At 40.7% G+C, this 13,078-nt stretch overlaps 1 protein-coding gene across 1 annotated transcript in view; it reads left to right on the top strand.

Moving 5' to 3' along the window:
* dnah9 (dynein, axonemal, heavy chain 9) overlaps positions 1–13,078 on the top strand; it is a 294,417-nt gene that overhangs the window by 175,326 nt on the left and 106,013 nt on the right. The window contains exons 55-59 of the mRNA XM_041816205.1: positions 3,046–3,126; positions 4,496–4,675; positions 5,227–5,457; positions 10,195–10,389; positions 11,538–11,657. Coding sequence (XP_041672139.1) covers positions 3,046–3,126; positions 4,496–4,675; positions 5,227–5,457; positions 10,195–10,389; positions 11,538–11,657 — 807 coding nt within the window. The remainder of the gene's footprint in view (positions 1–3,045; positions 3,127–4,495; positions 4,676–5,226; positions 5,458–10,194; positions 10,390–11,537; positions 11,658–13,078) is intronic.

Below are 13,078 nucleotides of genomic sequence, written 5' to 3'. Positions count from 1 at the left end.
CCATGATATACACACTGATTGCTACTCATACAATTTAATGAGACAAAAACAGATTATCAGCAGTCCTATCATGTGCTCCATCAATGCCTCCTTCAACGTTGCTGCATGTGCTTTCTACCTCCTGTCTCATGTGGCAAACTTTACTCTTGGTTCAAGATTCAGAATATTTGTTTTTATTCTTCTTATTCTATTTGTCGTGTAGCTGGGCGATACAGCCTTTTAAAGATAAGGCGAAGCATGATCACAATTTAAACCACAGGTGTCAAACTCAAGGCCCGGGGGCCAAATCCGGTCCGTGGAACAGTTCAATCCGGCCCGCAAGATGATCTATTTCTGTTCTAACTGTCTCATCAGACTGAGGTCTGCAGATTTCCTAAAGTATAAAAATGTGAACTTGTCCTGATTCAGATATGCTTGTTAAGTCACAAAATCTGAAAAAGTAAGGAGTAAAAATATTTAGATAAGAAGTCAGGATTGTGGGAAAGTAACTTTTTTTGCGTTTTGATTTCACATTTTTAGCGTAGCATCTCACAATCAGGACTCAAACTTAGGATTCTGACTTGTAATTTCATACTTTGAGCATTTCAAATCATAATTTTGACTTCTCATATAATATTTGAGCTTTAAGATCCATAATTCAATTTTAATCCGTATTTTGACCTTTTTAACCTGTTATTTTGTATTTTACTTCAATTTTCCACTCCAGACTTTGACTTCATAATCATATAGTTTGACCTTTTAGATTCACAATTTAAAATTTTGAATCATATTTTGACTTTAGACTTTTAATTTCATGACAAATTTTATTTCATATTTTGACCTTTTAAACTCATCATTTTGACTTTCTTTCTGATATATTTGCCATTAAAAACATTATTTTTTAATTTCAATTTCAAGTTTTAACCTTTTTGAACTAATAAATTTACTTTTCTCAGATAGTGAGCCTTTAAACGTGACTTTTTAACTTTTTAAATGTCAAAATCAGTTTTTAGTTTAGTTTTTTTTTATATATAGCTTATTACTGGTGAAACAAGTTTGACAGTGTCTGGTTAAAAAGGTGACCCTGTTAGGCCCTCAGGTTAGTCCTGAACCCAGAATTCGGCCCCTGCTGTGACTGAGTTTGACACCCCTGATTTAAATTCACAGTTCAAGGGCATCTAGACTAAACACATTAAAACAAACATCAGGTATTAAACTGCATCATGATAATGTGTTTTCAGAGGCACCCACTGAAAGTTCAAATATCCCTATGAAAGTTCACACTAATGCAGAAGCAACAGCTCCACTGTAGCTGAATGTCTAAAAGTACTAGTCCATGATAGACAGAAGTACCTGAGCATGAGAGGCATGCTAACAGCTGGTTTACACTGGGTGGCTGTGTAAAGGCTTGATTTTGGGGCACATGTTAACAAGTCAGAGATTTCAACCTACCTGTTCTGTGATTCACATGCCAACAATCTAGAGCAGGGGTGTCAAACTCAGTCACAGCAGGGGCCAGATTCTGGATTTAGGTCTAACCTGAGAGCCTACCAGGGTCAACACAACCTTAAACTGTCAACCTCATTTTCACCAGTAATAAATATGAAAAAACAGCACTGATAAAAATCATTTAGAAATTAAAAAAGTAAAAATGATAAGTTTAAAAGCTCAAAATCTGAGATAAGAGTCCATCTTATTAGTTCTAAAGGTCATAACATGTTATTAAAAATAGTAAGATAATGTCAATAAAGGTCAAAATCTGAGTTAAAGTTGAATTCTTCAGTTTGAAAGTCAAAATATGACATAACATTTTAAATTGTGAGTCTGATGGGTCAAAATATTGGATTAAAAAGCCAAAGTTAGGAGTTGAAAATGTGAAAAATATGAGTTAAAATCCGAAATGATGACTTAAAAAGTTAAATATATGACTTTCATTTAAAACTGAGAATCTAAGGACAAAATATGGGATTAAAAAGCCAAAATAATGAGTTTGAAAGATAAGAAAATATGACTTAAAACTTAAAATTGTTTAAAGATAAAAAATATGACATATAAAGTCCAAATTATGAGTTGAAAAGGTCAAAGCATGAAATAAAAAGTCCAAATCATAAGTTTGAGTCATTATCCTGAGATTCAAAATTGAAATTATAAAATAAAAACACAAATGAATCCCTTTTCCCACATTCCTGACTTTTTATCTGTTTTTTCTTACTCTTTACTTTTTCAGATTTTTATGGCTTAACAAGGATATTTTAAATAATCAAAGTTAAATTTACATTTTTATACTGGAGGAAATCTGCAGACCTCATACTGGTGGGCCAGTTAGATCATAAATATGATATGATCTCGCGGGCCAGATATATCCGTTCCCCAGGCCGGGTTTGGCCCCCGGGCCTTGAGTTTGACACCCCTGACTTAGAGAAAAGAAGACTCATCTGTTTCTCATGTGACCTGCACACGTCTCTACCACAATAGACAGGAAAACGATAAACAGAGAGCCATATTTACCTTGTTTTAGTCTAAGAAAGTTGTTCTCTAAACTTTGAAGGTCACATTTTATGCAAAACACACTTGTCCATGCAAATATGTACGCCTGGCCTGTCCACAGCCCCCCCCAAGAATCAGAAACACCCACCCTCTCTACCTTTCAGAAACAAGCCGTTATCAGATTCTCCCCTCATGATGTCATGTGGGGAGTTAGCCCCGCCCCCTGGTCTGGTTGGCCCTCCCCCCTGGAAAAAAGTTCCACCCTGCTGTCCTGATTGACGGACGAACAGAGGAGGATCAGGAGAGTCACATCCATTAAGCCATGTCCTGAGAGAGGCGGAGCCAGACAGCTCATTAACATTTAAAGCCACAGACACAGAAACAGCACAAATATTATCCTTTCTTCCTTTTTTTTCAGTATTGCATTTCTTTTATCCCTGCAGCACTGAAGTGAGAGAAGCATCAATGATTTTGGAGTCTTAAATTAAGGTTAAATAAGTGAATTGAAATCAGAAAGTCAAGCAGAGGATCAGTAACCATCACTTGACCTCTGAACCTCCCTGTCTCCTCCTCTGATAGGTGGACGACCTCAAGGCCAAGCTGGCTGCTCAGGAAGTGGAGCTGAAGCAGAAGAATGAGGACGCTGACAAGCTGATCCAGGCAAGAACATTTTTTAGTGGAAATACTCTTGTTTGCTCTTCCTGAATATTATTGAAACATTTAGGAGAATTAAAACCATAAACTTGACAGCTCAGATGAGAATGCATCGTCTTATTTCCTTTTAAGCCCTGATATGCTCAGGGGTATTCTCTTCACTTGATATCTTGTAAATAAAAACACTTATTTTAGAACTACTGACAGCATAAATGTCAAGAATCTGTAGTTTCTGTAACAAAGGAGCCAAGGAGACTTTTAGCTCTGCCATGATAACAAAACATCAGAATTTAATGGACAGTTATAAGAGACGTACTCACAACAGCTATATTACAGCATTGGTAGAAACCCAGTACCATTCATTCGTGCATATTACTGCCACACCTTATAGCTAACTTGATAACTGATTCTCTAGCTTGTTTGTTGCATCATAATTATGCCATAAAAACACGGAGCGGGTGAACTCTCCTCACGGGCGCAGCACAGGGGGGACAAAGGGTACTGATTCCCAAGGCCCACAGCAGGGAGGGGCTCTTGAGATGCCTGTATGGAAGCCCATTTGGGTCAAATGAAAAAGAAAAACATGTGAAAGCACAGCAATTCTGGGAAAAAATTATAAGTCATAATTATGAAATAAAAGGTCATAATTATAAGATAAAAAAAGTCATTATTATGAGATAAAAGTCATAATTATGAATTTAAAAGTCATAATTATGATATAAAAAGTCAGAATTAGAAGAAAAAGTAATAATAATGAGATACAAAGTCAAGATTATGAATTAAAAAGTCAAAATGCTGACATAAAAAGTTGTAATTGACTAAATGACTTTTTATCTCATAATTTCGGCTTTGCATCTTTTAATTATGATTTTTTTTATCTCATAATTTTAAATTTTAATCTTGACCTTGGATTTCTTTTTTTTATTTCTTCCACATTTTTCTTAAGTGGCAGAAATGGGCTTCCATATGCCTACAATGAAAAGTGTGTTTTTATTTAATTTTTCTTAATAATTAGTGTCATTATTGTATCAACAGTAACTAAAAGAATCGGTCAACAGGCTGAGATTTGTATCAAATAGAATAAAATACAATTCTGGGGGGGCTCCTCCCTTAAAAATGTCCAAATAGTGTGGTCCAGCACTAAAATAATGCAAGTAAATTTAATTTAGCCATGGTGACAAAAATAGCTGGTAAGTTGGGAGATTATGGTTTTAAAAAACATCAAAATGCATATATATTTCAAAAATGATGCAATATTTGTTGCTTCTCTAGCCGGCTGAGGGGGGCCCTGTATAATAATCTTCTAGGAGCCCTAAATCCCTAGCTACGCCCTGACTCTCCTCATTCAGTGAGGGATTGTTTTTCCTGTCTGTAGGTTGTTGGAATAGAAACTGAAAAGGTGTCTAAGGAGAAGGCAGTGGCTGATGAAGAGGAGCAGAAGGTGGCGGCCATCGCTGTGGTGGTCAGCGGCAAACAGAGAGACTGTGAGGAGGACTTAGCCAAGGCTGAACCGGCTCTGCTGGCTGCTCAGGACGCCCTTAACACTCTGAATAAGGTCGGTTACGTTGTTATCCCTCGCTGAGTCTTATCGATTTCCTCCATCGTACTCTTCTTTCGTAGATTTCTTCTTTTCTCAGAGCCATTATTTTCTGTTCTCCTTCTGTTTGATTTGTTTCTTTCCAGCTTCAGCAGGATAACTTTTGTCCACACAGGCCTTGAACTGTATAGAAGATTATTGAATCACAGGATTTAGCCGAGTCTTTGCTAAAATAATGTCTTCTTTATGTTCTCTGGGCATTTAACTTCATCCTCACATCCCTTGTAGGTTTATGAGCAGCCTGTGGGGATTTTCAAAAACACCCTCTGTGTTTAAAAGGTGCTCTCTGTTCAAACAAGCAGAACCGACAGTTCAATCACAGCGTCGAGCTCTCTAAAGATGCCCTAATTAGAATTCTCTGTTGTCTTCTCAAAGTCAGCGCAGGTTCTTCTTCTTTTATTCCCAGCCTTTACTTTCTCTCTCCTCTTTCCCTCAAAGATCTGCACTCATTCAAACTCAGTTAAATCACTGCTCTTTCATTTCCCGCCCATTATTCTCTCCTGCTTTAGAACAACCTGACAGAGCTGAAGTCGTTTGGCTCTCCAGTGGCGGCGGTGACCAACGTCACGGCGGCCGTCATGGTCCTGACGGCTCCTGGAGGCAAAGTCCCCAAAGATCGCAGCTGGAAGGCAGCAAAGGTGATGATGGCCAAAGTGGACGCGTTCCTGGACTCTCTGATAAATTTCAACAAAGAGAACATCCCCGAGGCTTGCCTTAAAGCTATTCAGCCCTACCTCCAGGTGAGCCTTTCAATTAGCCCCAATTCATTAAAGCCAATGCTAACTGTTCACAGTGAGCGGTGTCTGCCACTTGGCGAGTTCAGCTAATAACTCATAAATTTAGCAGGGGTGTGACTATGATGACAGAGGCACATTATGGCTGTCGAGCATCCAAATGACAGCCAGAGAAATCAGCCAGTTAATGAAGCATTACAAATTTAACAGCCGCCCTGATTACAGAGTTCAACGGAGCGAGGACGAGGTGAGACTGCAGAAGAGAAAAACAAAATTCACTTTAATTTCACCACATACACCCCACAGATCCAGCTCTCGACTCATTTAAGAGCTTTATTAACATGTTTATGAAGCAAACACCGCCACAGTTCCAGCTCATCTTTTTATATTTGCTTTTATATTTAGAGCCTGGTTGATCAGCTGACTGTATAACAACCTCTTTAGGTGCCATTATTCCTCTTAAATCACTGAATAGCAGCTGAGGACTCCAGGGTGGCCTTTAGCGACTGGGGCTCAGTAGGTAGAGTCTGTCCTCCACCATCAGAAGGTGAGGGTTCGATCCCCAGCTCCTGCAGTCACATGTCCATGTGTCCTTGGACAAGACACCTAACCCCAGATTGCTTCCACTGCTTCATCCGTGCCGTGTAAATGTGTGTGTATGTGCATGACTGGGATTAACTAGTACTGACGTCCGATTTTCTGTAGCAACCTCTGACGTCAGTGTGAGAGTGTGGAGTGAACAGAGTGGAAGGTGTGACCTGCGGTGTAAAAGCATGTTGAGTAGTCAGATGTAAGGTCGTGAATGTTTGAAGTACCATGTAGACCCTTTCTGGGTGAAGACTCTCACTGGCTTTGAACCTTTCTCTCTAAGTTTACTTTGGCTCAGATGTCCTGTTAGTTATATCTGTGCTCCCCATGCACACAGCCTGTAGTCCTCAAGGCAGTCTGCCGGAGTACGGGTCTAGCTGGGCTCCTCTCCTTAATGCCATTCCTCACTCTCTAGTTTCTGACTCTGTAAATGATCCTTTGTAAATAAAAGCCCAGAAATAAATCTGAAAAGAACAAGAGAGAGACCTTTACCAAAAGCAGCCAGGGACTTAGCTCTCCATATTATAGAGCAGTAGGCTAGCTTATGGTAGCTAATATTACCTTTGTAAACCAGAGGTTCTCAACGTTGGGGTCAGGACCCAATTGGGGGTCGTGAGACACTGAGAGGGGGTCTCCAGAGGCCTTAAAAAAAATAAAAACACTTTTGTATTTCACTGTTGCCACCTACACCAACTTTGCCAAATTTTAACCCATTTTCATCACTTTTTTCCACCAATTTGATCAATTTTAACACATTTTTGCAACTTTAAACCCATTTTTTGTCCATTTTAAACCCTTTCCACCACTCATTTCTTCCTGTTTTTGCCACTTCTGAACCAGATTTTGCCACTCTCTGCCTATTGTTGGCTCTGTTGACACATTATTGCCACTATTAACCCTTTTACCACTTTTTAAGCCACATTGCACAATTTGATATACCCATTTTTGCCACTTTCACCAACTTCCCACCATTTTTTGCCACTTTGATGGCATTTCAGACATTTTTGAATCCCCCTTTACCACTTAATATGCCCATTTTTACCATTTTTGTTTTTTTTGTTTTTTTTTCATTTTTATGTAATTTTTGGCATCTCTAACCAATTTCTGCCTTTTTTGAAATCCAACTTCACCTTTCCCACCATTTTTTTTCCATTATCAACCCATTTTAGCTATTTTTAATGTATTTTAATTCTGTTTTCAACTAAAGTATTTTACACTTTTAAGAGGGCTACTTACTACACAAATGAATCAAAATGTGTTTCTTTGATAAGAGTGGTTATTATTCAGGTTAAATATAAAATACCACAGTTTAACTTTACAATGGATCAGGATTTTGCTGGCCCCCAGTTTGGCTGGGCCCCAGAAAGCTCTCCCCTTTATCCCCTTATGGATGGCCTTGTCTCCACATGACTATTCTATAATGTTCATGGCTGTGTTCAGCCACCTTCAGGGACAGTGGGGGTCCCCGGTCTCTGACACCTTTATGTTGGGGGTCACGGGCTGAAAAGGTTGAGAACCACTGTGTTAAACAATCACACAGAGCCACAACTGCTAGATACTAGACGTAGATGCTGCCTGGTTAATGTCATCTTCTTTAAAGATTAACTGTTTTTACAGGCTTTCTATGCTTTTATGTCAGGAACCTGGACAGATTCTTCTCAGTGTGTTCGACAGTGATCACGTCAACAGTGATAGAGTCAATACCTACCAGAACTTCCTTATTTTCCGTCAAAAAAAGGCAAGCTTTCTCCAAACAGGAAGTAAATTACCCTTAGCTTAAACAGCTGAAACTCCAATGTTAAGTGTATCAAAGAACTGATGAGGAAATCTCATATTTTTAAGATGCAATACAGGTCATTCAGGATGTTTCACTTTTGTGATATTTAGCCTGATGCTGCCATCGTTTAAATTCACTTTTTCCTCCCATTAATCCACACTCAGTACACCATCATGACAAAGTGAAAATGGAATTTATTAGAAATAAAAGACTGAAATATCACAGTCATTTAAGTGTTCAGAGCCTATCCAACAACACTGTGAATGTAACTCAGTGTGCAGAGGTGGAAGGAGACAAAATGCTGAAAGCTGCATTATAAATTAGAGCCTGACACAGAGGGGTCTTTTGGGAGAAATGAAGTGCTTCGTACCTTTTCAACACAGTGTACAGGTGAGCCAACATATTTTCTTGGCCTATTTTTACTTAAAACTCGTTAAACTATGCAGATTAAACAATCCCATCTACGGTCATTATGCCCTCGATCTCATAATAACCACAGGGTCAACTTTCACAGAAATCACTGGAGGCTAATGCCACTACTATAGCCAAGCACCTCATACCACCCAACTTCAAAAATACCGAAATGGCCCTTTAAACACAGACGTGTATGGGCTTGTTCACCAACAGCAGCACTTCCAGTATCAACAAAGAGAAACCTGTTATTTTTATTTTTTAAATCTTTGATTAGAAGTTGGTGCGGAGGCTGAACGCTCTGTCATTTCAGCGACTCTAACCTGTGACAGGCTGTGTGTGATAGCAGAGGGTTTGGTTGAGCGAGACGCAGAGAGAGAGAGAGAGAGGGAGAAAAAAGCAGAGGAGATGGAGGAATTATGCTGATTTTTGAGTTTTGTGTAAAATTAAGTCAATTTTGGCTTTTTTCCTCTGCTTTTTGTCTTGTTCTAATGCACATAAATGAAATAAACGTGTGTGGACCAAAAACATTTGTAACTGCAACAATTCCAGGGGTGCTAATACTTCTGTCCATGACTGTCTTAAACATCATCTAGCCTACAGGCCTGGGTTAAAACACTCAGAGTTTGTTTGTGGCTGCGCTCCTCCTAAACATGACGACTACCTGTATGCTTGGAGTCGGCCCCGTCTATCACCTGCAGCAGGTCACATCCTCGCCAACCTGTCACTGCACAGAGGGTTGTGCATAAGGGGCTGACATTCAGCTCTAATTTATAATGAGCCACAAATACAAACTATGAAGAGTGGGGATGAGTCTCAAACCAGGAGTCTGATGCTTCTGGAACTTGGAGTGCTTTTAAACCTAACTGGTTTGGTTCAGTTCAACTGAGTTGGAGCAGTTTGTGAAACCCTGGTGTGGACCGAACGATGAGACTGAGACCTCCAGAAAAGGGGGTCTAAGTCTGCTTAACCCAGTCTGAATAATCAGACTCCAGTGCAGATGGTTTGAGCCTACCTAACTGCAGGAAACGTTGAGCTTTTTGTATTAAACCAGCCACCATAACCAGACAAACATGTTAAAAACCTCACCAGACCTGAAGGAGCTCTAAACAATCATACAGGGGTTTTCTTTTCCTCTCAGCTGTCTGTAGGAGAAATATTAATAATGTGCTGATCATGATTTTAGCTGGGAATCACTCCTATGCTATGAGCTGTCCATTTATTGATTTATTTTAAGAAAAGACACAATGCCCTTCATTATGACACATGCATGATGCTGCTGAGCATGCTCAGTGCGTCCGTCTGTGGATGATCTGGTTGTTTTTGCATCTTTCCTGTTAAATGTCTTCTTCTGCTGTTGTTTAGTGAGTGCAGCTGCTTGTGTGTTATGTCATTCGGTGACATTATCATGTTTAATCCTTCACATAAATCAAGTTTCCCTCACTAAGTCTTATCGGTTTACTAGAGAAGAGTTAATTATTTCATATTTATTTAGTTGTATTCTCATTTTCTTTGCATATGAAGGAACCCCGAGCATTTAGATAGCATTTCCATCACACATTACTCATTCAGGCCACTTATAGATGTCCTCATGAGAACACAGAGCAAAGATGATGTAATTATGTAACAATGGAACAAATCCGTCCATGATTCAGACCAGAGTGAATAAACTCTGGGTGTGAAAACACCTCAGTGTGTTCGTTCCACTCCACAGATGGATGCTAAAATGTCAGGTTTATGCTGCTTCTTTGTTTTTTCTGTCTCTAAAGTCGATCTAACAACCTGATAAATGTAATAATCCAAACACTAGTTATCAGTCTGCCATCTAAGAGTGGATGTGAACAGAGTGCAGATGAAGACTTAAAGCCGCTGTCACGACTCTTAATCAATGCATTGTTAAAACCCTGTTGTTATCTTTGAGTATTTGGATGTCAGGACTTGTCTGTGCATCTTTTCATCTTTTCCAGGACCCTGAATTCAAACCAGATCTGGTGGCGTCAAAGTCCAACGCGGCGGCCGGCCTGTGCTCCTGGGTTTTAAACATCGTCAAGTTTTATGAGGTTTACTGCGAAGTGGAGCCGAAGCGTCAGGCTCTGAGCAAAGCCAATGCAGAGCTCGCCGCTGCACAGGAGAAACTTTCTGCCATCAAGAGCAAGATCAACGTAAGCCATAATATCAGAGTAATGACACAGGAAATGAAAGGTTTATTTGCTGTATGCCAAGTATCTGCAGAAAATGAAAGCTCTTTCAATATCTTAAATCCAGAGGATAAATGTGATGAAATTATACTACCATTTTATTAAAGAAAGGACTCGCTGTTCTTGTTTTTCAGTCTTTCCTCTGATATGGAAAAGCAATGACACAAACATTTAAGGGCTTTAAAACTTTAGAGGTTGGGCTGACTTTGTACAATGTGGGCTGAGAAATGAGTTGTGAAAGCCAGAAATTTCAGAGCTGAGCCATAAAAGAATTCAGAGACATCAGTTTGGATCAACAACTCTATCAAACTCAGAATATATGCAGCGTAATAAGAGCGTGATGCTGCAGAAACAAAATAAAGACAACAACCAGAGGCTATACGCAGAATCAAAAATTCAGGATATGAATAATTTTGTCGAGGCTTGAGTGACGGATGATGTATGAGCTCTGCCAGTAATGATAAACCAGCAGCCTTTTATCAATACGGAGCTGCTGTAAATGCTATTACAGGCTTTTACTGTTCATTAATCTAAGACCAGAGCCATCAACCTAAAAACCTTATTGATAAAAGCAGCTGTAAATAATTGTTTCTCTGCAGTGTTTGACATTCAGCACATCAGAGCAGCAGAGAGCCCCAGCAGAGCGCCGTGCACAGGACGCTGCGTCGGCGGCGGCTGCTCACATCAAACCCTGCCGAGTGCAGAGTGACGACTCTTAATAAGATCCAGCATGACTTCTCGCTGTCATTTTTCAGCCCTCAGTCAGATCGCCTGAGCAGAGAGACGTTTCAGAGCCAAGGGGAATTAGCAATCCTCAAACTAATCTACTGAACCTGTGTGCCTCTCCACCGATTAATCCTGTTTGTCCTTGTGCTAATTGCTTCCATATGCCAAATAAATCCATAGTGAGGGAACGATAAGTTTTACCCAACTTTTCACTCACTCCCACGTCTCTTTCCACAAACGCACTCCTGCCTTCTTTGTTCTTTTCTTTGAAGATTCCCTACGACCACGCTGGTTTTTAACAAGTGCCAACCCTTCTCCACGTCTGTGTGTGTCACTGTGTGTGTGTGCGTGTTTGTGTGTGTCTATGTGGGTGTGTGTCCGATCAGCACCTTAATGAGAACCTGGCCAAGCTGACAGCCAAGTTTGAGAAAGCCACAGCAGACAAGCTCAAGTGCCAACAGGAAGCGGAATCAACGGCGCGCACCATTTCTCTGGCCAACCGTCTGGTGAGGAGGGCAGCAGAGGGGTCACAGCAGCGACACACTGACACAAAACCACACACAAATACACAAAATGACTCATTCACTGCTTTCCTCCGATAGAGACAGATGTGTGCGGAGGGGATTCATGCCCATTGACGTATTTCTGCTCAATAGTTTAGCCCTGCTTCTCAGAGCAACCATCTCCTACTACATAAACATACATGTGACTGTATGAAGATCTGTTAATCAGGATTAATGGATAGGATCATCAATTTAGGCTGCATTAAACCTAACCCCCAGAGTTTCAGTGCAGGTGTAACTACTCTGGAGTGTGAAAATGCCTTTAGAACATTATGGGCTATCCCTCATCATGGACAGGGCTATCCCGTGATGAGGGACAGCCCTGTCAGTGATGAGGGACAGCCCTGTCAGTGATGAGGGACAGCCCTGTCAGTGATGAGGGACAGCCCTGTCAGTGATGAGGGACAGCCCTGTCAGTGATGAGGGACAGCCCTGTCAGTGATGAGGGACAGCCCTGTCCGTGATGAGGCACAGCCTTGTCCGTGATGAGGGACAGCCCTGTCAGTGATGAGGGACAGCCCTGTCAGTGATGAGGGACAGCCCTGTCAGTGATGAGGGACAGCCCTGTCAGTGATGAGGGACAGCCCTGTCAGTGATGAGGGACAGCCCTGTCAGTGATGAGGGACAGCCCTGTCAGTGATGAGGGACAGCCCTGTCCGTGATGAGGGACAGCCCTGTCCGTGATGAGGGACAGCCCTGTCAGTGATGAGGGACAGCCCTGTCTAGGATAATTTACCGACTGACTCCACTGGCAGTGAGCAGTCCTGGTTAATCAGGATAATGGTTGCCTGTTTAGCTCACCTTATGTTGTAGGCAGTGGTGCATGACTACCATGTTATATGTTTCATTGCTCTGAATGGTCCCTAATGCATGTGACAGACAGAACATTTGCCCTGTTACCCTCTGACGTCCTGCCCTTCCTAAGCACCATCTATGGTGTTTTGCCCAGATGGGTTTTAAAAACATCCCATGCCATGGAGATATGAAACTGTTGATCAGACAGGCTAAGATATTTCTCTGTCCTGGACAGTAAAGAGTAGTGGCGTCGTGACTTGTCAATCACTCATATCCCCTCCCTGACTCCTCCCTTTCTTTCTTGTCTATTTATTTTCAACTGGACTATAATGTACTAAATAGATGTGAAGTTGCATTGATGAAGATTTGAAACTAGAGGCCATAAACTTTGAAAATGTTTTCTTCTTTCCTGCTGGTGACGAGAAAAAACAATGAAGTTTAAAGTCACAGCTGCGTTTTTCTGATCCTGCGGACAAATCTGCTTCTTAAATTCAGGCCATGATCTAGCACATCTGTGCCCAAAAACCTTTTTCTGTTAATCTCTGCTTGTTTGTGTGGTCGTCTTTTTC

The sequence above is a fragment of the Cheilinus undulatus genome, linkage group 20 (genome assembly GCF_018320785.1).
Source record: "Cheilinus undulatus linkage group 20, ASM1832078v1, whole genome shotgun sequence".
NCBI lineage: Eukaryota > Metazoa > Chordata > Actinopteri > Labriformes > Labridae > Cheilinus > Cheilinus undulatus.
The sequence above is the reverse complement of the archived record's forward strand: the minus strand, read 5'-3'. Positions and strand labels throughout refer to the sequence as shown.